Here is a 25,038-nt window from a genome sequence, read left to right as displayed (position 1 = left end):
CTTTTTTGCTACCCTGAATGCCAGCAGCATAATGGGCAATAAGTAAGGAAGTATCCTGATTCAGGCGTTCAGTCCAATACTTTCATTTGACAAAGTATTTTTTTTCCATCACTTCATAATTGGACATCTTTTTGATTATACCTTCAAAATTAGTTCAGTACGTTATCACTAGAGTATTGACAGTGCTGGTGCCCAAATGGGTAACCAGAATCTGAGGCTGATTGATCTCTAGGACAAAACTATTGATAATTATTCCACTGCTAACACTAGCTATTCCAGGAATAATCAACTAGTCCAGAGATAATCAAACACCAACTATGCAAATAGTGGTATTATATGGTCAATTTGGGCCATAAGGAAGGCCAGATTAATGGAACCCTTTCCTAGTATGGTGGGGTGGCGCTGGAGGGGAGAGGACCAACAACAAGACAGCAGTCTTTATCGGGAAGGAATGAACTTATAAAGCATTCCTTTATCAGGTTTCTCTTCATGGATATAAGGGAGGTTGTTTGTTAAGCCAGTGCATTTGCTGATAGTCCTGTGGACAAGTTTTCAGAAGGGCAAATCTCCCAGCTCCTGAGGTGGATTGGTAGGCAGAGAACCAACAGAAGAAGCCTGTCTCCTACGTACCTGGTCAGTGTTGTCCCGGAAGTCACAGATTGTGGGAATGTTTTCCACTCTAAGGAGAGTCAGAAATGGTGATTTAAGGAAATGATTCACCAAGCAATTCCCTGAATGACCATGCAGCAATGAGTGTACGCAACAGCTCTGATACAGTCGATGGGTAATAAAAATTATGTTCTCTTAGTAGGCTCTTGCATGAATGCTAAAATAGGTTTTTAAGAAGTGATAAGGGTTATATACTGTGGAAATTTCTGTGCCGTTTATCCACAAAATGAGCTTTTAATTGTTTCAGACATGGTTGTCATTGCTGATGTTTATGAACAAATTAAACAAGAAAACATTTTGTGGAATTGTCACGGATTCATAGTTTTTTTTTTGTTTCCAAGTAAAGTTGCATTAAGAGAACATGGGAGATTCATGTGAAGAAGTGTAGTGAGGATAAAGTCCTTTATCGCATGTAGAAGGGTTGATAAGCAATGGTTGAGGCTGCTGTGCAAGCATATTGCATTTGTCTTGAGTCGAAGCTCTTCTAGTCACTGTTTCTTCTGTTGCTCTCTTTTGCTTTAGATGACTTTCACGTTCCATTGTATCACCCATTCCATCTCGCTTCACCACCCAGTCGCTGGAAGAACCGCAGTGTTCTGAGAGTCAACATCAGCAACAGAAATTGAGATGGTATTTCAGATGTGGACACGGCCTACAGAGGACCCAGAAGTTCCTTTCAGCATTATTATTGCTCGTTGAATTTTGATTTTCCTTCACTGATGAGAGTCACTGCATCTCTGAATAGATGTGTAAATGATCCTGCAAAACCAATGGGCAAAGGAAAAAGGATAACCTTTGTTCCCAGGAGGGAGTGCAAGGACTGTGCTAAACTCTTAAACATAAAACCATAAGACCTAGGAGCAGAATTAGGCTATTCAGCCCATCAAGTCTGCTCCACCATTTCATCATGGCTGATTCCGGATCCCATTCAACCTCATACAACTGTCCTCTCACCATATTCCTTAATGCCCTGACAAATCAGAAATTTATCAATTTCCGCTTTAAATATACCCATGGACTTGGCCTCCACTGGAGTCTGTGGCAGAGCATTCCACGGATTCACCACTGTTTGGCTAAAAAAAATCCTCCTTACTTCTGTTTTAAAAGATTGCCCCTCAATGTTGAGGCTACGCCTTCTAGTTTTGAAAAACCCCACCATAGGAAACATCCTCTCCACATCCACCCTATCTTGTCCTTTCAACATTCAGTAGGTTTCAATGAAATCCCCATGCATTCTTCTAAATTCCAGTGAGTGCAGGCCCAAAGCTGCCAAAACGCTTCATATGTTAACCCTTTCATTCCCAGAATCATCCTCTCTGGACTATCTCCAATGACAATACATCCTTTCTGAGGTAATGGGCCCAAAACTGTTGACAATACTCCAAGTGCGGGATGACTAGTGTCGTATAAAGCTTTAGTATTATCTCCTTGTTTTTATATTCTATTCCCCTTGAAATAAATGCCAACCTTGCATTTGCCTTCTTTACCACAGACTCAACCTGTGAATTAACCTTCTGAGAGTCTTGGACGAGTACTCCTAAATCCCTTTGCACCTCTGATGTTTGAATTTTCTTCCCATTTAGTTAATAGTCCACACTTTTGCTCCTTTTACCAACATGCATTATCATATGCTTCCCAATTGTGTATTCCATCTGCCAGTTGTTTGCCCATTCTTCCAATTTGTCTAAGCCCTGCTGCAATTGCATTGCTTTCTCAGCACTACCAACCCTTTCATCTATCTTCATATCATCCATAAACTTTGCTACAAAGCCATCAATTCCATTATCTAAATCATTGACAAACAATGTGAAAAGTAGTGGTCCCAATACTGAGCCCTGAGGTTCACCACTACACACTGGCAGCCAACCAGAAAAGGCCCCCTTTATTCCTACTTGCTGCCTCCTGCCTATCAGCCATTCTTCTATACATGCTGATATCTTTCCTGTAACACCATTGGATTTTATCTTGTTAAGCAGCCTCATGTGAGGCACCTTATCAAATGCCTTCTGAAAATCCAAGTAAAGGACATCCATTGCCTCTCCTTTGTCCATCTGGCTTGTTACTTCCTTGAAGAATTCTAAGTGATTTGCCAGGCAAGATTTCTCTTCCTAGAAACATGCTGACTTTGACTTACTTTATCATTGGTCTCCAAGTACCCCGAAACCTCGTCCTTAATAATGGACTCCAACAATTGTCCAATCACTGAGGATAGGCTAACTGGCCTATAATGTCCTCTCTTTTGTCTTCCCCCCCTTATTAAAGAGTGGAGTGATATTTGCAATCTTCCAGTCCTCTGGGACCATGCCAGAATCAGGTGATTTTTGAAAGATCATGCCCAATGCACTCATGGACCTCTGGCATGCAGCTATTGTATGCCACAGTGAAGATTGAAGCAATGTACTTCTTAAGTTCATCTGTCATTTCTTTATCCCCCATTACTACCTCACCAACATCATCTTCCAGTGGTCCAATATCAACTCTCACCTCCCTTTTACTCTTTACATAACTGAAAAAAACCTATTTATTTGCCCTTTGTTCGATTTTAAAAGCTTCCCACTCACTTTTGCTACCTTATATGCAGTCTTACCTTATATGGCTTTTATGCCTCTTACCTTATAAGCTACCTTATATAGCTTTTATGCAGTCCTTAACTTCCCCTGTCAGCCATGGTTGCCTACCCCTGCCGTTTGAGAACAACTTCTTCTGTGGGACATATCTATCCTGTGCCTTGTGAACTATTCCCAGAAACTTCAGCCACCTCTGTTCTGCTGTCATCCTCGCCAGTATCACCCTCCAATCCATCTGGGCAAGCTCCTCTCTCATGTCTCTGTAATTCTATTATGATACTGATACGTCTGACTAATGCTTTTCCCTCTCAAATTGCACTATGATCGCTGCCGCCTAAGGGTTCCTTTATGTTAAGCTGATCAATAAAATCTGGGTTATTGCACAATACCCAATCTAAGAGAACGTTTACTCTAGTAAGCTCGAGCACAAGCTGCTCTAAAATTCCATCTCGTAGGCATCCAACGAATTCCTTCTCTTGTGATCCGACACCACCTTGATTTTCCCAATCACCTTGCATATTGAAGTCCCCCATTACAATTGTGACATTCCCCTAATTACATGTCCTTTCCAGCTCCATTTGCAATCTCAACTGCATAGCTTGGCTGCTTATGGCATCAAAGCTTGTCTGTTGTAGTGGAAATGAACTATGGTATTATAATACTGAGGTCAACTACAGAATGACAAAGGGGAGATGCTTCCTTTTGAGTGATGATGATAGTCTGAATGGATAGAACAGTGAGCGAGCAATTTTCTTCCCCACTTCCGTAGAAAAACAAATCGGTGTTTGATGTTCCCACAGTTCACCAATGTTTTTCTCGGGGGGGGGGTTAATTGAATTTATTTGTTGGGTTGATGGTTTTCTTCTTTGAATGAACTCCATGGTTTTCTTTATTTCATGGCTATCTAGGGAAGACAGATCCCAGAGTTGTATTCTGCATACGTACTTTGATAATAAATGAACCTTTGAACTTTTTGAACCTAAGGCACCAAAAACCTTCAGAAGCATGGCTACACTGAAGCTAGCTCAAGTTGATTAAGTGCCAAAAGCAAACCATTAGTCATTTACTGAGCAGTATTAGAAAATGAAAAATACTGAATCCTCCAAAATCTTTTGGATTAAACAACAACACAGCATTTGTGCTCCAAGTTACTGGATATGCTGTTCTCACAACAATTTTTCATTCCATATTTTATTAGCTGTCCCTCTCTCTTTCCCCTACTTAAACAGGCTTATTTATAACGTGAAGAAATAGCCGATATGTCAAGAAAAAAGCTCCGCTATTTAGATGCTTGCAATAATTAACTGGACAATTAACCAATTCAGATTATCTTGATACTGTGATGGTTTATTGATTATTTCTAAGGGTCTGCATGAAGCACAATCATCTACTCTTTGGTTTGATATCTGCTACTTCACTTTTAGGCCGGCTGGTGGCACAGTGACATCAGCACCAGACTACGGAGCGAAGGTTTCCGAGTTCGAAACCAGTCGGGCTGTTCCCGGGCACGCTTTCCATCCGTGCCAGGTTGAGTGTCGAGCTCGCAACTCGCCCTCGTAAAAAAAAACTACTCTGTGAGAAGGACGTGGGGGACCACTCACAGAATCTTTCCTCCAAGACAGCCACTTGAAAAGTGATCACCGAGGCTCTGGGAGAGTACGGCACACCAAAAAAAACTTCACTTTTACTGAGTTCCTGAAGGTTTCAAAGGTACACTTAATGTCAGAGAAATGTATACAATATACGTCCTGAAATTGTTTTTCTTTGCAACCATCCACAAAAACAGAGGAGTGCCCCAAGGAATGAATGACAGTTAAATGTTAGAACCCAAAAGCTCCCCCAGCACCCTCTCCCATGCATAAGCTGCAGCAAAGCAACAACCTCCCTCCCACCAGCAAAAAAAAGCATTTGCACCCTTCACCGAGCACTCAAGTGTGTAGCAAAGCATCAATAAAGACACAGACTTGCCGTACCCCAGTTGATACATAGTAGGTGGTTAGTAACTATGGTCATTATATTGGTGATCAGAATGTCTTTTAGTCATTCAAGAACTCGATAGTTACATCTGCACATTCATGTAGATTCCGTGGAGACAGGCATTAAAGATAATGGATGGGACGGAGACCTTCTTTACTAAAATGCAACTTTGAAACTGACCTACAATGCAAAGAATCACTCCTGCAGCATTGCAGTTTCTCTGTGACTCATGAAGGATGGCAGGTGGGAGGCCTTACTGTGTGCCATTCCCCTTCAGCAAGGAGCTTTTGCTCTTCGATAGCTAGTGCAGTTATTTCAGAATCTGGTGCAGTAAAGAATGAATTTCCAAATAACAAATGCTTGCGTGCCAGTGACTGATCTTTGATAAGTTATAATGCAGGCAAGTCACTATTTTTAGGCATGAATAGTTGAATAATTTGTCTATCCAAGTCAGCCACAGAAAGTAATAAAGAGAAACTTCCTTATTCATTCCAAACCTATTTCTGTTTTCCCCTATCAACACACAAATGTGTCAATCTCATACAGCAGTGCGAATCCCCTTACATCATTTCCTGATTTTGGTTGGCTAACGATCAGTGTCCATATGTAAATTAAAAGCCGTTACCTTACAAGGTCAATGACTCTCTCCCTAGGAGCTGTGTTGACAGGTTCGTCATTTATCTTTATTATTTGGTCTCCGGGTATCAGCTTGCCTTCAGATGGCCCACCTGGAAGAAAATGTTAGAAGTGACATGAGCTGCATTATCTATTGACTTCGAAAATAGCAGCTTGTTAAAGTGCCATAACTTAAATCAGCCCTGACTTTCCCTGACACTTGGTACTTAATCATTTCATTATTCATTGCACTGGCCAGAAATACCAAGTGGTGGAACTTTGTGACCATCTGCCAGTTAGGTCAGCCTCTAAGTAACCAGTCCGTGAAAGGGAAAGAATGACCAGCCTTTAGAATTCCCAATGAAATTGTTCAGACAATTTGCAAGAAAGATGAATTCAGTAATATTCCTGACGCTGGCAAACTCTTCAAGTGCAACGGTGGAAACTAGAAGGATTATAGCTAGTTCTTGGGAAGGCTAGGCTAAGTATTCAACAGTAAAACCCAAGCTGATCCCACCCTATTCACCTGTCTTTGCCTCATCACCCACATCATTTGATTGACAGAAGGATCAGAGGAGACTAAGGCTTGCTTATATCCTTCACTTTACCAAAGTGTGCTACTGATGAAAACAAGGACTAAAGCTAATGAAATAGACTAAAGGATTGGAAAAAATTACTTGGAGAATATGAGCTGCATTGTTTATATTACAAACAAGAGAAAATCTGAAGATGCTGGAAATCCAAGCAACACACACAAAATGCTGGGGAAACTCAGCAGGCCAGGCAGCATCTATGGAGAAGAGTAAGTAGTCGACGTTTCGGGAGGAGGTGTAGGGGCAGGTGTAGCATTTGTTCCTACAACCCTTCCCTCACTACCACTCAGGGCTCCAAACAGTGCTTCCAGGTGAGGCGACACTTCACTTGTGAGTTTGTTGTGATCATCTTCTATGTTTCGTAGCCTCCTGTATATCGGTATATCAATACACCCAACGTAGATTGCAAGACCGCTTCACTAAGCACCTACATTCCGTCTTTCAGAAAAAGCAGGATCTCCCAGTGGCCACCCATTTTAATTCCACTTCCCATTTCTGACATGTCAGCCCATGTCCTCCTCTACTGTTGCGATGAGGCCACACTCAGGTTGGAGGAGCAACACCTTATATTCCATCTGGGTAGCCTCCAAACTGATGGCATTAACGTCGATTTTTCAAACTTACAGTAATGCCCCTTTGGTTCACCATTCCCGATTCCCATTTCCCTCTCTCACCTTATCAGCTCCCTCTGGTGCTCCACCCCCCTTTTCTTTCCTCCATGGCCTTCTGCCCTCTCCTATCAGACTCACCCTTCTCCAGCTCTGTATCTCTTTCACCAATCAACTTCCCAGCTCTTTACTTCATCCTTCCCCCCTCCCGGTTTCACCCATCACCTGTGTTTCTTCCTCCACTCCCCCCATTCTTACTCTGACTTCTCGTCTTTTTCTCCAGGCCTGATGAAGGGTCTCGGCCTGAAGTGTCAAATGTTTATTCTTTCCTTTAGACGCTGCCTGGCCTGATGGGTCCCCCAGCATTTTGTGTGTTTTGCTTTGTTTATATCCTTACCTGGAGTTACAGACCGCACAACAACCGGCTTCTCGCTGCCCGCAACAAACCCAAAGCCCAGCACTGGATCCCGCTTCATCTCGATCCTCCGAGAAGTTGGCTGTACAACCTGGCTTCCCTCAAGTCGAGGGTCTTCAAAGCTCGTTGACTGGGTCACATGGCTGGAAAAGAACACATGGAGAGAATTCTTTTTGGTTGCTGCAGTTTTTCTGAGGTTGATAATTAGCATTGTGATATTAATACAGTGATGGCAAGACAGTCCAATCCAAACCCAAGCTAGAGTTCTCATAACTTATTTCTTACTGATATTAATATGTTTGAGGTTAAAACACCAAGTTTGATCAAGAACAGAATGCCAGCACTGTATTACAAATAAAATCATTCTGGCCTGGACAAATTACTGAACCAGGCTGACATGGAACAGCCTGACCCATCTAGAACTTGTTTTATTCCAATATAAAAATTATTTTAACCAGGTCCGACACTTCATCATGAACACAAGAGATTCTGCAGATGCTGGAAATGCAGAGTAGCAGCACACACAAACACACTCCTCAACTACAACCAACTACAAGGAAGAACTAGGGGCAGAAATGGCCATTCACCACCAAGCCTATTCTCCCATTCATCAAGATCACAGCTGATCGTCTGCCTCTGCTCTATTCACCGGCCCGAAACTCATTTTCTTATTGTCTACCTGCACTACACTTCCCCTGTGATGTCATACTTTTCTGTTATTGTTTTCTCTTGTTGTGTCTTGATGTACAGATGCGATTTAATGATCAGTATGGATGCCATGCAAAACAATATTTTTCCCTGTACATGTATCAATAACAATCCAATTTAACAACTTCGGCAGAAGTTGCCTGGAGCCTGTCCAATGCATTCTGAATGGGGCAATGGTTGGAAAGTGGCCCCACCAAGTGTCTGAAATGACAGCAGGGCCCACAGGAACAGGATCTGCAAAGCCATGCAGAGGGAAAAATCAGATGCACAACCAAATTTAATGTTTTCCATCGGGTTGGAATGAGTCTGGTGACTAAGTTATAGCCTTGGGCCAGAGGGTGGGGTGTCACAACATTCTGCCCACACATGATGTATTACAGGGGTAAATAGGCACAGGAAGCCCCTGTGATCCCATAAGGTGGCCCTGATGGCCCCCCCACCCATCTCTCTATCTATTAGGGTTCCACACTGCTTACAAGGCCAGACATTTGCTATTGTGATGTGGTCAGCCAAGTAATAGAACCAAGTATACAATGGAAATGCATCTAAAATGTCTGTAATAATGCCAAATTTGGACAGTTCTTGAAACTGTGTCTCCAAGCCCTTGAGTGTTGCTACACAGCACATTGCAGAAGGGGAGGAGATGAATCCACATCATTGCAATGGGGATGCAATGACTACTAACGGGGCTTATCTTGCCCTGATCCTGGCCTGGATACACCTGAAAACTGATGGAACGTTTACTGTAATCAATTGGTCTTATCATTTGCAGAAGACTTTGGAACTTGCATTGTCAACTAGCTCACCTCCTGAATGGCTGCATTTTGCAGTGCCTTTTTTTACCTCAGCCACTGTTCAAGAACTATTGTATTAGACTGGAATCAGTAATATCGCATTACCATTGACACTCCAGTGAAAGCAAAGCTCTTTAACTATTCTTGCATACAAGGAAAAGAAGGAAGATGAAGTCCCTGAATGCTCGAAAGCAATTTTCACCAACACTCTTGTCACTTTACACTACTAACTCAACCCAGACACACAATTGTCACCCTGTCAGTGTCTTGTCAGGCAAACTCGGTTGGGCAGTGTATCATGCAGCCAGTATATTAAATTCTGTTCCCTTCCTGTCAGAGGAAGTCCAGGAATTAGCTGCCCAGATGGTCAGAGACATCCAGTGAAGCATCCTGTGTAGTCATATTGTGCAGTTGCAACCTGTTCCTGTTGTTGCCTATGGTGATCTGCACCTGAGGCCCCTTACCTTACACATATTGCTGCTTTTATTACACATGATATGCATTAACTTGGGTGACAGGAGTTAGTTAGCCAATGTTATTTCTTTATTTATTTATTCATTCACCTATCTACCTATCTATCTATTTCTTTAGAGATACTGCTTGGAACAGACGCTTTCAGCCCTTCAAGCCACACCACCTGCAACTCCCAATTTAACCCTAGCCTAATCACAGGACAATTTACAATAAGCAATTAACCCTCTATCAGTGGGAGGAAACCAGAACACCTGGAGAAAATCCATGCATTGCACAGGGAGGATTTACGAACTCCTTACAGCCGATGCCGGGATTGAACTCTGAACTCTGACACCCCGAGCTAACATTGTGCTGACTGTTACGCTGCCATGGTGCCCAATTGTGATTACTGATGGAATAGAACTATTTCATGCTGCTATCATCTGCATGACATCGTTGGAGTTTTGCTTGGCTTTTGTTTCCTCCACCTGGACATCGAGGAACAGATAAATAATCAGATTAAGGAAATGTGTAAAAATAATAGGGGTATTGTAATGATTTCAATTTCCCTAATATAAACTGGGACCTTCTTAGTGCAAGGGGTTTAGATGGGGCAGAATTTGTTAAGTGTATCCAGGAAGGTTTCTTACATCAATATATAAATGATCCAACAAGAAGAGGTGCCGTACTGGACCTGGTGTTGGGTAATGATCCTGGCCAGGTGACTGACCTTTCACTGAGTGAACAGTTAGTGAACAGTGACCACAGGTCCTTAACTTTCAGGATAGTTATAGATAAAGATAGGTATGTTCCTTGTGGGAGAGTTTTAAATTGGAGTACGGCAAATCATGAGGGCAATAGGCAGGAACTAAGAAGCATTAATTGGGAACACCCTTTCTTTGGCAAGTCCACAGCAGACATGTGGAAGGAGTTTAAAGACAAATTGCATGGTGCACAGGAAAGGTATGTTCCCGTTAGAAAGATGAACAGGGATGGAAAGATGAGAGAACCTTGGATATCCAGAGTGTTGATGAATTTAGCCAAAAAGAAAAAGGAGGTCAGGATCAAATGAAGCACATGAGGTGTATAAAGAAGCCAGAAAAGAACTAAAGAAGGGAATTAGGAAAGCCAGAGGGGCATGAAAAGTCCATGGCAGGAAGGATTAAAGAGAATCCCAAGGCATTCGATACATACATCAAGAGCAAGAGGATAACTAGGGAGAGGGTGGGTCTGCTCAAGGATAAAGGGGGGAACATTTGCTTGGATGCAAAGAATGTGAGTGAGCTACTTAATAAATACTTTCCTTCAGTGTCTACCAAGGAAAAGGATATGGAGGACCAGGAGTTCAATGTTGAGTGTATAATTATATCAGGGCATTTAGAGGTCAAGGAGGAGGAAGTGTTGGCTCTTCTTGTGAGTATTAAGATGGATGTCCCCAGGACCTGATGGGATTTACACCAGGCTATTGATAGAGGCATGTGATGAGATTGCTGGGGCCTTGACCAGTGTCTTTGTGTCCTCTCTAGCCATAGGTGAGGTTCCAGAGGACTGGCGAATGGCTAATGCTGTACCTCTATTTAAGAAGAGAACAAGGAAAGATCATGGGAACTATAGACTGGTGAGTCTCACATCAGCTGTAGGGAAACTGCTGGAGAAAATTCTTAAGGATAAGATATATGAGCATTTGGAAACACAATGCCTAATTTGGGAGAGCCAGCATGGCTTTGTGAGTGGCAGGCCGTGTCTTACCAAATTGATTGAGTTTTTTTGACAAGGTGACGAGATTGATGTGGGTAGGGCGGTGGATGTTGCTACATGGATTTTAGTAAGGCGCTTGACAAAGTCCCTCATGGGAGGCTCATACAGGAAATTAAGGTGCATGGGATCCACAGTGAATTGGCTGTTTGGAATTAGAACTGGTTTGCGCATAGAGGACACAGGGTAGTAGTTGAAGGGACTTATTTGAGTTGAAGGTTTGTAAATAGTGAAGTTCCGCAGGGATCTGTGCTGGGACCTCTGCTGTTTGTAATGTATGTAAATGATCTGGATGAAAATGTAGATGGGTGGGTTAGTAGTTTTCCACATAATACCAAGATTGGTGGAGTTGTGGATAGTGTAGAAGACTGCCAAAGAATACAACATGATATATAGACCAGTTGCAGATATGGGCTGAGAAATGGCAGATGGAGTTTAACTCAAATAATTATGAAGTGTTGCACCTCGGTAGGGCAAACGCAAGGAGTCAGCACACTGTGGGTGGGCAAGGTCCTTAACAGTGTTGCTGAAAAGCAAGATGTTGGGATACATTCATAACTTTTTGAAAGTGGCTACACAGGTCGATAAGGTGGTTAAGATGGCTGATGGAATGCTTGCTTATATTAGTTGAGGCATTGTGTTCAAAAGTCAAGGGATTATGTTACAACTTTTAAAAACTCTTGTTAGGCCACATCTCGAATATTGCATACAATTCTGGTCACACCTCTGCAGGAAGGATATTGAGGGTTTGGAGAGGGTGCAGAAGAGATTTACCAGGATTCTGCCAGGATTAGAAGACCTGTGCTATCACAAGAGGCTGGATAAACTTGGTTTGTTTTCTCTGGAGCACTGGAGGCTGAGGAGAGATCTGACAGAGGTTTACAAGACTATGAGAGGTGTAGATAGAGTGGACAGAGAGTATCTGTTTTCCAAGGTTGAAATGTCTAATACCAGAGAGCATACATCAAAGGTGAGAGGGGGTAGGTTCAAAAGGGATGCGAGGGGTAGGATTTTTACTCAGTGAGTTGTGGATATCTGGTATGGAGGTAGAGGCAAATACATTAAAGCCTTTTAGGAGACATGGATGTAAGGAAGATGGAGGACTATGGACATGGTTTAGGCAGGAAGGACTTGTGTTTGGATATATTTGATTTGCTTTTTAGCTGGTTCAGCACAACACTGTGGGCAGAATGGCCTGTTTCTGTTCTGTACTCTTCTATGTTACATGTTTTCTTTCTCCAATGAAGGGCCAGACTCATTACTGGATGAGATGTTCAGTCAGTGCTGGGTGCCATCCACACTAATGTTGAGTAGTGTATGCACTGTTGAACATAGGGCAGCCTCTCTTCCCAAGAATCAATCTAGTAAACCCTTGTTGATTGTCTTTGACTCAAACATATTCTTCCTAGATAAGGAGAAAAATATTGCACAGCATAATAAATCATTGCAGGGTTCGACCAGAATCCTAACAGCCCTCACACGGCAAGAATGTTCCTGAAATCTACAGATATGGTTACATTCCGAGGACACTTCAAGGAGCTCTATCAATGTTTTTGCTTTATCTAGGTCACTGTTGGTGATAGCTCAAGGCTTTATTATTTCTTATTTTATTTGGTAATTCTGCAGAGGCATAGAAATTGCTTTGTACACTAAACCAGAAATGAGTGACAGCCAAATGCATGCACTGCATAGCATACCAGTCCCTAAGCATATTTTGTGTGCTAAAGGCCTTTCTTTACAGTCATGGGTGGTGTGCTGAGGGTTAAGTGGTGTGAGAGAAACTGGATTTTCAGTCCTTGGCAGGGTGAGAGGGGGACTGAAATGAGGATTTCAAGGGTTGGAGCAAACAGAGAGGTTAGAGGTAACCTGATGTAGATGGCTCCAAGCAGAACTCTTTGAAATCTTCCTGAGGTAGACCACACATATATTGTGAAAGCTACCTGTGCACAAGCCTTACATGCAGGATGGATCTCCAAACATGCTCCAGACATCCATGGGAAATGTTCTGCATTTTCAGGCATTACTGTTAACGCAGTGCAAGTTAAGTATGTAACCTGCAGGCTCATTCTGCATTGAGATCTCAGAACTTTTTACAGAGCAATTCAGTTTTCATCTCAGTTGCAGTGAATTCTCAATTTCTTAATGAGGGGCAACATGATAAAGTTCTGTCATAGAAACGTGCACCACATAAAATTTCTAGTCCAGGTCTTCACTGGTTTAAATGCACTCTGGAGGCCTGCTACAACAGGCTAATTATACATAAACTAGACAAAAGACTTTGCCACAACAATGCTTAATGACCTATCCACATTTTGTTTGGGTGTTGCAACATACAAAATATAAGACACAGGACATAATCTAGACGGGTGCTGGATTGGCAATGGAAGCTGAGAGGTTAATGTGAGGAGAAGAGCACTTGAGACTTGAGTGCAGTGGACAGTCTTACTCCCAGGCACCTTATGGTGTTCAGCCGTTCTTCTACCTGAGGTGAACTACTTGGTTTTTCACCTGACTCTAGTCTAAACGTGGACTATGTCCACCATTTGCTGGTTCAGGTCATATCATGGGAATGAGGCTAGTAGTTTTATATGCATAATTAACATTTTTCCCTTCTGTTAATTTGTAGGAACAATTTCCACTGTTGTCTAATTTTTGTACATCTCCTGCTTAATGTCAGGTCAAAGTGACAACAAGCTTGTAAGATCCCATCCCATGAATAAAAGGCATGCATAATTCACACATGCAAAAGCAGACACTCTCTGTATTTGTAATGTTCATTTATTCATAAAATTTATACAGCCAAAGTAATTCATCATTTATTTACTGGAGCAGGGCCAACTAAATATTATACAGAAACATAGAAAACTTACAGCACAATACAGGCCCTTCGGCCCACAAAGTTGTACCAAAAAATGCCCTTACCTGAGAAATTACTAGGGTTAGCCATAGCCCTCTATTTTTCTAAGCTCCATGTACCAATCCAAAAGTCTCTTAAAAGACCCTATCATATCCGCCTCCACCACTGTTGCTGGCAGCCCATTCCATGCACTCAGCACTCTCTGCGTAAAAAACCTACCCTTGACATCTCCTCTGTACCTACTCCCCAGCACCTTAAACCTGTGCCCTCTTGTGGCAGCCATTTCAGTCCTGGGAAAAAGCCTCTGACTATCCACATGATCAATGCCTCTCATCATCTTATACACTTCTATCAGGTCACCTCTCATCCTCCGTCGCTCCAAGGAGAAAAGGCCGAGTTCACTCAACCTGTTTTCATAAGGCATGCTCCCTAATCCAGGCAACATCCTTGTAAATCTCCTCTGCACCTAGAGAAATGGTCTAGTATCCATCTTGAAAGTGTCAGAAGCACTTAAGACAATATAGAAATAAAAGCAAAGTTGTGGAAAATACCCAGCAGTCTGGGAAGCATCAATGGGTTGAGAAATTGAAATTAATTTTCAGGTCAAATGACCTTTGTTAAAATGGCCATTCTGAATAAAACCGAATAATTACTGGAAATTTAACGGTCCTGATTATACTAGAAGACCTGGCTCCGTGTCTCCCATTACGGATGCTGAGTATTTCCAGTGTTTTCTGTTCCCATTACAGTTCTTCATCACCCATTTTTCTAAATAACATCCATGCAGACCAACATCATGACTGGCACAGTAAGATAACTGATTCTATCGATCTTCCTGTCCAAATCCTTGTTAGTTTTACAGCATAAAACAAGGTGGAAAACTCCTGTATAAAACTGTACAAAAGCTTTTTGGGGGGGGGGTGCGGTCACAGGAGAAAGTGGTTAAATTATTGGCCTAATACTCCAAAGCCAAGGCCATCAATCTAATGATTTGAGTACGAGTCCCATCATGGCTACCAGGGAAGTTAAATTCAAGCTATTAAGTGCAGTAATCTAATTTTTCAAAGAAATATTATGAAGCACCCAAATGATCTTTTTGCTATATGATATAATTCCAACCTCCAAGTTTAAACACCTACACCACCCCCCCTCAAAACCAAGGCATCCTTACTCCCTTTTTTGTCTTGGATCCTGCAAGCTACTGACATAAACCACTGTCCTGATGATCAGCACAAGACACCAGCGCAGATCAATGCGAAGTAGAGTAGTAGTGTGATCACTCGAGTCGAGGGGTTATTCCCTGTGCGTGACTTTGTTTAATGCAGGGAGGCTGAGGTACAGGCAGCCACCACACAATGTATGATAGATTTAGCTCAGGGTCCAGTGGAATGGCATGTAATATGTCTGGGGTCCCTTCACTGTCGCTGTGACGTGTCATCATCTTCCGCCAACTCTGCCATTGAGGTCTTGCTTAGATCGTTTCTTGTTCTGGAGCCTCTGCATTTACCTTTGCAGCATGGGTGACACTACCAGGCAGCATCGTTCTCGGGATGTCAGGATCTCACCACCTTTTCCATCATGACAAGGCGATGATCCTCAGAGAAGAAATTTAATAAAGTGCCAAACTTAATAATAAAATGTAAAATCACCAATTAAGTTGTTCTTTTAGTTAAAAAAAAAAGAATTAACCAAAATGCTTCTGTACAGGCAACATACTTCTCATATAAGATACATCCATAGAGAAACTGGTTATGTCTGGCTTTACAGCAACTTCATAATTCGGTGGCATCAAGTTTTCAGGAAATATTGCATCTTGCACTACATGGGGCTAGTACTCTACAAAACTAAAGCAATTCTTAGCTTTATGCCTACTCAGCAGTTTAGAATCTTTCTGCCTTGGCTCATACAACAACGGAAAACTTAATTTAACAGACTTAAGAAAATTACATACATGCAGTGAGGCCGTTTTGGCTCTTTGGACCTTTTCCTATCATAGAGTACATTTCTCTCACTTTGATAGAAATCATAATTGACATGTTTGAACAGTCTTATTACACATTGCTTTTTATCATTGATCATGTGGCTCCTAGATCAATTTTTGCAAAGGCAAGGTAAGACAGGTCTTAGTTAGAGAATGAACAATTAGCATAATGTGTGTTCATTGATATTTACGTACTAAAACTGTCCTGCAGGAACTAAATTCAGAATGAAATGTCATCGACTCTAAAACTCTTCATAGCCTCAGTGCATATTATCTTCTCCTACTGACCTTCTAACTCAGACCATATATTCGTCTCAGTTACAGATCCAAGCCTGGAGGACAAGCCTTCAGCTGTCTTAGCTTCCTCTCTGAAAACTTTCTTTACCTCCAAAAACTTTCTCAAAGTTCAATGTTTGACAAATGTTTTGAAATTGGAATTGGGTTATTATTGTTATATTGTGAGGCATGGTGAAAAATAAGGTTTTCCTTGCCATCTATACATTCCTTTGTGCTACCTTAATTCATTGTTGTAATGAATGCATTTTATTACAACAATGCATTGAACTTGTACAAGGGAAAACAATAATGAACTTCAGAATAAAGTGTCTCAGTTACAGAAGAAGTGCAGAGCAGGCAAACAATAAGGCACAAGGCAGAATTATGAGGTCAGATGTCTATCTTATCATACCAGGAGACTTTATCATAAAAGCAGGATAGAAGCTGTCCTTGAGCTTGGTGGTGCGTGCTTTCAGGTTTTTGTATCTTCTGACCAGCGGGCAATGTCCAATTAACCAAGTTTAAATTCCACAGCTCCCCACGTGGCAATTGAACACATGAGGTCATCCCTGGATTTCTCACCAATATTTTTGACCTGTTAGTTTGGCTCACACCAACTTCCCTACATTCAGGGAAGCCAATTCTAGCAATGGATCTTCTACTTGGAAGTAACAAGCACTGATAATAAAACCATCGAAAAGGGTGATGAATAAAGGTGTTATATTTTAGTGAACATAGTGTTTGGAATAAGACGGTGATCTGGTTGCATAGTTAGAGTTTGGCAGGTATGACATTGAGGGCATCACAGAGTCATGGCTAAAAGAAGACCATAATTGGGAACTTAACATCTAGGGATACACCCTGTATTGAAAGAACAGGTAGCTAGCAAACGGGGTGGGGGTAGCTCCATGGTAAAAAAATGAATTCAAACCCTGAAGAAGAGGTGACGTAGGATCGGAAGATGTAGAATCCTTGTGGATAGAGTTAAGAAATTGCAAGGGTAAAGAGATTCTGATGGGAGTTACGTACGTGCTCCCTGAACGGTAGCCAGGATTTCAATGGGAATTAGAAAAGGCATATAATAAGGGCAATGTTATGATAGTCATGTTGGATTTCAATATGATATGGAAAATCAGGTTGGTACTGGATCCCAAGAGAAGGAATTAGTAGAATGCCTACGAGATGGCTTTTTAGAGTAGCTTGTGGTTGAGCCAACGAGGGGAAAGCAATTCTAGAGTGGGTGTTGTGCAATGAACCAGATTCGATTAAGGAACTTAAGGTAAAGGAACCTTTGGAGGTAGTGGTCATATGATAGAATTCACACTGCAGTTCAAGAGGGAGAAGATGAAGTCAGATGTATCAGCATTACAGTGGAGTAAAGGGAATTAAAGAGGCATGAGAGAGGAGCTGGTCAAAGGTGATACTAGCAGGGATGATGGCAGAACATCAATGGCTGAAGTTTCTGGGGATGATTCAGAAGGGACAGGTTGGATACATTCCAAAGATGAAGAAGCACTTAAAGGGAGGATGAGGCAACTGTGGGTGACAAGGGAAGTTAAGGACACCATAAAAGCAAAAGAAGATTAGGACAATTTAAAACCAACAGAAGGCAACTGAAAAAAAAAACATAAGGAGAGAAAAGATGAAATATGAAGGTAAGCTAGTCAACAATATCAAAAAGGACACCAAAAGTTTTTATCAGATATATAAAGAGTAAAGAGAGGCAAGAATGGATATTGGACCACTGTAAAATGAGCTGCAGAGGTAGCATTGGGGAACAAAAAATGGCGAACGAACTTAATAAGTATTTTGCATCAGGCTTCTCTGTGAAACACACTAGCAGTATACCAGAAATTCAAGGGTGTCAGGGGCAGAAGTGAGTGTCATAGTTATTTCTAAGGAGAAGGTGCCTGGGAAGCTGAAAAGTCTGAAGGTGGATAAATCACCTGAACCAGATAGATTACACCCCAGGGTTCTGAAAGAGGTAGCTGAAGAGATTGTGGAGGCATTAGTAATGATCTTCCAAGAATCAGTATATTCAGGAATGGTTTCGGAGGAATGGAAAATTGCAAATGTCACTCCACTCTTTAAGAAGAGAGGGAGGCCGAAGAAAGGAAATTATAGGCCAGTTAGCCTGACACCAGTGGTTGAGAAGATGTTAGAGTCCATTATTATGGATGAGGCTTTGGGGTACTTGGCCAAAATCAGCATGTTTCCTTGAAGAGAAATTTTGCCTGATAAACCTGTTGGAATTCTTGGAGGAAATAACAGGCAGGATAGACAAAAGAGTGTCTGTGGACATTGTGTACTTGGATTTTCAGGAGGAAATGCACAGATGAGGCTACTTAACAAAAGCCTATGGTATTACAGGAAAGACACTAGCATGGATAGAATATTGGCTGATTGGCAGGAGGTAAAGAGTCAGAATAAAAGGGGTTGGCTATCAGTGTCTAGTGTTGTTCCACAGAAGTTGGCATTAGTACTGATTTTTTTCACATTATATATCAAAGATTTGGATAAGGATTTGCTGGCTTTGTGGTTAAGTTTGCAGATGATACAAAGATAGGTGGAGGGGCAGGTAGTGCTGAGGAAGCAGGGAGTCTGCAGAAGGACTTGAATAGATTAGGAGAATGGGCAAAGAAGTGGCAGATGGAGTATAGTGTATGGTCATGCACTTTGGAAGAAGGAATAAAGGCATAAACTAATTTTTTAAAAAGGGAGAAAATTCAAAAATCAGAGGTGCAAAGGGACTTGGGAGTCCTTGTGCAAGATTCCCTAAAGGTTAACTTGCAGGTTGAGTCAGTGGTAAGGAAGGCAAATGCAATGTTAGAATTCATTTCAAGAGAAATAGGATATAAGAGCAAGGATGTGATGCTGAAGCTTTATAAGGAATTGGTCAGACCGTACTTGGAGTATCGAGAGCTGTTTTGGGCCCCTTTTCTAAGAAAAGATGTGCTGGCATTGGAGAGGGTCCAGGTGAGGTCCATGAGAATGATTCTGGGAATGAAAAGGTTAACATACGAGGAGCATTTGATGGCATATGGCCTGTAATCACTGAAGTTTAGAAGAATGAGGGTGGATCTCATTGAAACCTATCAAATATTGAAAGGCCTAGTTAGAGTGGGTATTTCCTGTAGTGAGTAAGTCCAGGACTAGAGGGCACAGCCACAGAACAGAGAGATGCCCATTTAAAACAAAGATGAGAAGGAATTTTCTTAGCTACATGGCAGTGAATCTGTAGAATTCATTGCCACAGACAGCTGTGGAGGCCAAGTCATTAAGACGGAGGTTGATAGGTTCTTGGTAAATCAGGGTGTCAAAGGTTACAGTGAGAAAGTCGGTAAAAGGGGTTAAGAGGCATAATAAACCAGCCACAATGGAATGGCAGAGCAGACTCGATGGACTGAATGTCCTTATTCTGCTCTTATGTCTTGTGGTCCTATCAGGAACAAAGGTGCGAAATACTTCTAATAACCGGTGTAAGATCTATTCCAATGCCTTGACTGAAGCACCACGTTTTCTGGCCAGATGACTCAGAGAGTCAACAGGCTGTTCAACCACAGGAGTTACTGCATTTGAGCATTATACGCACATTTCCCGCCGGAGTTACGAAATAGCAATCTGGTAGTATGTCCAAGGTCTCCACTATATTAACTGTGGGGATTGATGCCAACTGCAACATTCATGTTCACAGCTCAGTTCATACAGGTTAACTCATTGTTGGAACCTCCAGCTCTTACCATCTCTACTGAGCAATCACATACGACTAAAAATTCATCCCATTCGGTAAGATGTTTACTGATGTCAGCTCATGGTACACTGCCTCTAAAAATCATCCCATTGATTTGTAGAGTATGAATAACAGAGAGAGGGGACAACATGCCTATGCTACTGTCCAATGTCTTAGCTGCATCAGAATCACAATCACAATCACGTTTAACATCACTGGGATGTGTCATGAAATTTGTTGTTTTTCAGGCAGCAGTACACTGCAATGGAAATAATAAAAACTGTGAATTACATTGAATGTGTATACAATATATAATATTTAAATTAAAGAAGTCATGCAAAAAAGTGGTGAGGTAGTGTTCATGGATACATTGTCCATTTAGGAATTTGATGGCGGAGGGGAAGAAGCTGTTCCTCAATCATTGAGTGTGTGCCTTCAGGCTCCTGTATCTCCTTCCTGATGGTAGCAATGAAAGGAGGGATGTCCTCGGTGATGCGGGTCCTTAATAATGGATGCCACTTTTTTGAAGCGTCGCCCCTTAGAGATGTCCTGGATGGTACGGACATGCCTATGATGGAGCTGACTGAGTTTACTACTTTTTGCAGCTTTTTTCAATCCTGTGCAGTAGCCCTCCCCTGTACCAGGCTGTGACAGAGCCAGTTAGAATACTCTCCACAATATATCTGTAGAAATCTGTGAATGTGTTTGCTGACATGCTAAATCTCAAACTCTTTATAGAATATAGCCACTGCATGCCTTCTTTGTAACTGCATCAACATGTTGGGCCCAGGATAGATCCTCAGATAGAACAGCTCCAATGGAATTCATCAATTATTCCCGTTTTAGACTGCTTCAACTGCATCAAGCAGGGATCTGTCTCCATTCATTTCTGCTATAACAAGTTGAGTATTTAGAAACATTCATGATTTGGGGTTACTTCTGTGCCCTTTACCTGGCAATGCTACTGCACCAATTGAGTGGGACAAAACTAACGTGCATTAAAATAAAGTCATTGAGACCGCGTTAAGGGCCCAGCTGTTCCCAATTTAGACGGGTCTTATTCCAGTGGCTAGCACCGCACAAAGAGTAGGCAGATGTTTCAATGTATTTAAACAAAGACAAGATGAAGGAGATACAAATCGAAAGGGTTTTGTGCCTTGCACCACTACCATTGCGTCTGCCTCATGCAGGGTGGTGGAGAGTATTCTAACTGGCTTCGAAAATGGGAAGAGCAGTGACATTATTTTAAGGGATTTTGAAGCCATCAAGAATTTCATAATATTCATTTGCTTGTTTTCTGGTGCCCTTTCCATTTCCCTGATTCATTCTTCCACCGTGATTCCCTAATATTTTTGTCCGTCCCCTTTAAAGGGCTACCTAAATTAATGAAAACATACCAGCCATACTTTCCTGCCTATGAGTTGTCTAATTAGCATTAAATAAGGCCTGGGTCCAAAACCTAAATACATGAAAGCAATCCTTTCCCCTCCATCACCACCTTCTTCCAATGTAATCAAAGAAAGAATTCAAACCCATGGGAACAGATTCAATGTGTGTAAAGTAGCCTCTGAATTTCCCTTTCTAAAAACAAAGTCCGCACCACAATTTTGCCTCATTGGCTCAACAGCACTATGATGAATGCTCAGTTCATGAAAGTCATTCTACAACCCTACGACACATAGCACAGTGGGCAGCACGCATAATTAATGCCTCACATATCCAACAACCCAGGGTTCAATCTTGTTTTGTTTGAGTGGTGCTTGCACATTCTCCCTATGTCTGTTAAAGTTTTCTCATGGTTCTCCAGTGTCCTTTCACGTCCCAAAGACATTTAGGTTGGCCGGTTAATTGTTCACTGTAAGTTGCCCAGTGAATGCAGGTGAGCAGCTGAACCTGGTGGGAACAGGAACAGAATAACATAGTGTTCCAGAGCAACAGGGACTTGATAGCTGGAATGGATTCAGTTAGCTGAGGGACCTGATTCCATGCTGTGCCACTCTGAATACTGTCATGTGCAGTAATTTCCTATGGAACACTGCCGTTGGATCTTTTACATCCACCAAGAAGACTGATAAGTTGCACTTGAACTTCAGCATCTCTGACAGTGCACCACTCCTCTACCCTGGAAAGTAACACTTGAACCCACAACTTTCTGACTCTGAATGCCACCCACTGAGCTCTAGCCATGAGTCATTACTTATGGTATGACAGCAAGGCATATTAACGGACTTGCTCTTGCGCTTCTTGGGCAAATGATTGCCACGAGAAACTAATTCATTCTGCTTCAAGCAAGATTAAAATAAGCAGGTTTGAAAAAAGAAGTTGTCTAATTTGAATGATCGATGAGTAACCATGCAGAATCATTCTTCGTACACTGCCGTAGTGTTCATGACTCACCTGTAGCTGATGCGTCATGTGCAGCTTCCCCCCGTCCATGCAGCATCCCTGGTTACTCACTAACCATTCTTAATTTACAATATTTCCTTTAGTAAAATGTATATTGTAACTAAGATATGAAGTCTTTAGCTTCAAATGGGTTCAAGTGTAATTAAAATCATAGTCAGAAAGATTTCATATGGATATATTAACAAATTTTTAGCAACTCATTCAGAGTCGAAGTAAATTACCAAAGTACATACATGTCACCATATACAACCCTGAGATTTATTTTCCTGTGGGCATATTCTGCAAATCGATAGAATAGCATGGCAAAGTTATTTCCCATAGTAGTGGGGTCTAGGACAAGAGGGCACGACTTCAGGATTGAAGGACGTCCATTTAGAACAGAGATACAGAGAAATTACCTTCGTCAGAGGGTGGTAATCTGTGGAATTTGTTGCCACGAGCGGCTGTGGAGGCCAAGTCATTGGGAGCATTTAAGGCAGATTAGCCAGGGTGTCAAAGGGTATGGGGAGAAGGCAGGGGAGTGGGGATGACTGGAAGAATTGGATCAGCCCATGATTGAATGGCAAAGCAGATTCGATGGGCCAAATAGTCTACTTCTGCTCCTACATCTTATAGAGTGCAGAAGACAGCAAACTGTGCAAATGCAAATATAAGTAGTTGTGTATGTGGCCTGTTTACACAACTGTATTATTAATAACAATGTTGGAGATGGGAACTAAGTTTCAAGGTTCTTTAGTGGTAGAGTCTGAACTTGACGCACACATACAGATCAATATGAACTTAATAGCGCATGCGACGATGTGTTACTACAACATAATGTAGACCCTTATTATAATGTAGGCTATACGGTACAATCCTCCCCTTTTATTTTAGTAGTGTATCAACTGCTTTATTTTACTGGGGCACCATGCTAAACAAATATGTTTACCCTTAACATACAAACGCCTATCATTTGTTTACAAATTATAACAAACTAACAATAATATCAAATTATAACAAGCCTTTGTTTTGTTTTGTTTTTACTTTTGGTCTAAGACCCATTTAGAACTGAAGCCTCTGGGGGGGTCTTCTCTGTGTCTCCGGGTAACGTCTGTCCTGAAACGTTTGCTTTGGGGAATGAGTCTCCACAGGTACATCAGGTGGGTCATCAGCACTGATGACAGGCTTATCTGTAGATGAGACTGATGTGGTCACATCAGGAGTGTTTGCTTCTATGTCAGGGGAGTCCAGGCAAGGTGTTGTTGTGTTTTTCACCTGAGCATCCAGGATTTGGTCCACATGACGTCTCCATACGTTCCCTCCCACCTTCACTGTATACATCAGTGGCCCGTCTATGGCAGAAATTGTACCCACCTGCCACTTTTCAGTCCGGTAATCATGTGCAAGAACTGATTGTCCCACACTGAAGCTCCGTGTTGACTTAGCATTCAAGTGTTTGAACTGTCTGTTCTCCACATCACGCTGTACATCAGGTTTGAGAAGATTCATGCAGGATCTCAGGTTCCTGTTCAGAAACATCATCGCTGGAGTCTGATTAGTGGTTGAATGTACTGCATTATGATAGGCAAGGAGGAAGTTGTCTATCTTGTGTTGCAGTGGTCGATTTTCGCTGTCCATTGCCTTGATGGCTTTCTTGAATGTCTGCACAAATCTTTCTACCAAGCCAGTTGTGGATGGATGGTAAGGGCAGATGTAAAGTGCTTGATTCCACTGTTCTTCAAAAAACTTTGGAATTCTTCAGGGACAAATTGTCATCCATTGTCTGTGCAGATTTGTTCTGGTATACCATTCCCAGTAAGCATGGTCCTCAGAAATGTAATGGTCTTTTCTGATGTGGTTGTCTTCATTTTGATGACCTCTGGCCATTTGGAATGTGCATTGACGGTGATTAAAAAGATAGAGTCTATGAATGGTCTAGCAAAGTCGATATGCACTCATTGCCATGGTGATGAGGGCCACTCCCATGGATGGAGGAGGTGGTGTGTTCTGGATCTTTTGACATCCAGAGCAGTTCTTGGTCAAGTCCTCAATCTGTTTATTGATTCCTGGCCACCTCTGTATTTATTGTCAGGTATTTCTTGGATGCATCATGGATTTAAATGCTGTTGGAGAGTGTCTACTATTTGCCTGAACATATTGTCAGCTGGCTTTTCAGAGGTTAACAAGCTCTGTAGCAGCCCGTATGTTTTTGCTCCCATAACACTGAGTAAGACGCCGGCTTTCTTTTCGCCATTAACACAGTTAACATCACAATATAACTCCACTCTTTCAATGTAAGTTACTCATAGAACCATAGAAACTACAGCACAGAAACAGGCCTTTTGGGCCCTTCTTGGCTGTGCTGAACCATTTTCTGCCTAGTCCCACTGACCTGCACACGGACCATATCCCTCCATACAACTCCCATCCATGTATCTGTCCAATTTATTCTTAAATGTTAAAAAAGAACCCACATTTACCACCTCATCTGGCAGTTCATTCCATACTCCCACCACTCTCTGTGTGAAGAAGTCTCCCCTAATGTTCCCTTTAAACTTTTCCCCCCTCACCCTTAACCCATGTCCTCTGGTTTTTTTCTCCCCTTGCCTCAGTGGAAAAAGCCTGCTTGCATTCACTCTATCTATACCCATCATA

General features: G+C 41.9%; 1 protein-coding gene across 1 annotated transcript in view; it reads right to left on the bottom strand.

Moving 5' to 3' along the window:
- The window catches only part of frmpd4 (FERM and PDZ domain containing 4), a 472,289-nt gene that overhangs the window by 155,295 nt on the left and 291,956 nt on the right, over positions 1-25,038 (bottom strand). Inside the window, exons 3-4 of the mRNA XM_072262320.1 lie at positions 7,427-7,587; positions 5,839-5,941 (exon numbers count right to left, since the gene is read on the bottom strand). Coding sequence (XP_072118421.1) covers positions 5,839-5,941; positions 7,427-7,587 — 264 coding nt within the window. The remainder of the gene's footprint in view (positions 1-5,838; positions 5,942-7,426; positions 7,588-25,038) is intronic.

The sequence above is a fragment of the Mobula birostris genome, chromosome 6 (genome assembly GCF_030028105.1).
Source record: "Mobula birostris isolate sMobBir1 chromosome 6, sMobBir1.hap1, whole genome shotgun sequence".
NCBI lineage: Eukaryota > Metazoa > Chordata > Chondrichthyes > Myliobatiformes > Myliobatidae > Mobula > Mobula birostris.
The sequence above is the reverse complement of the archived record's forward strand: the minus strand, read 5'-3'. Positions and strand labels throughout refer to the sequence as shown.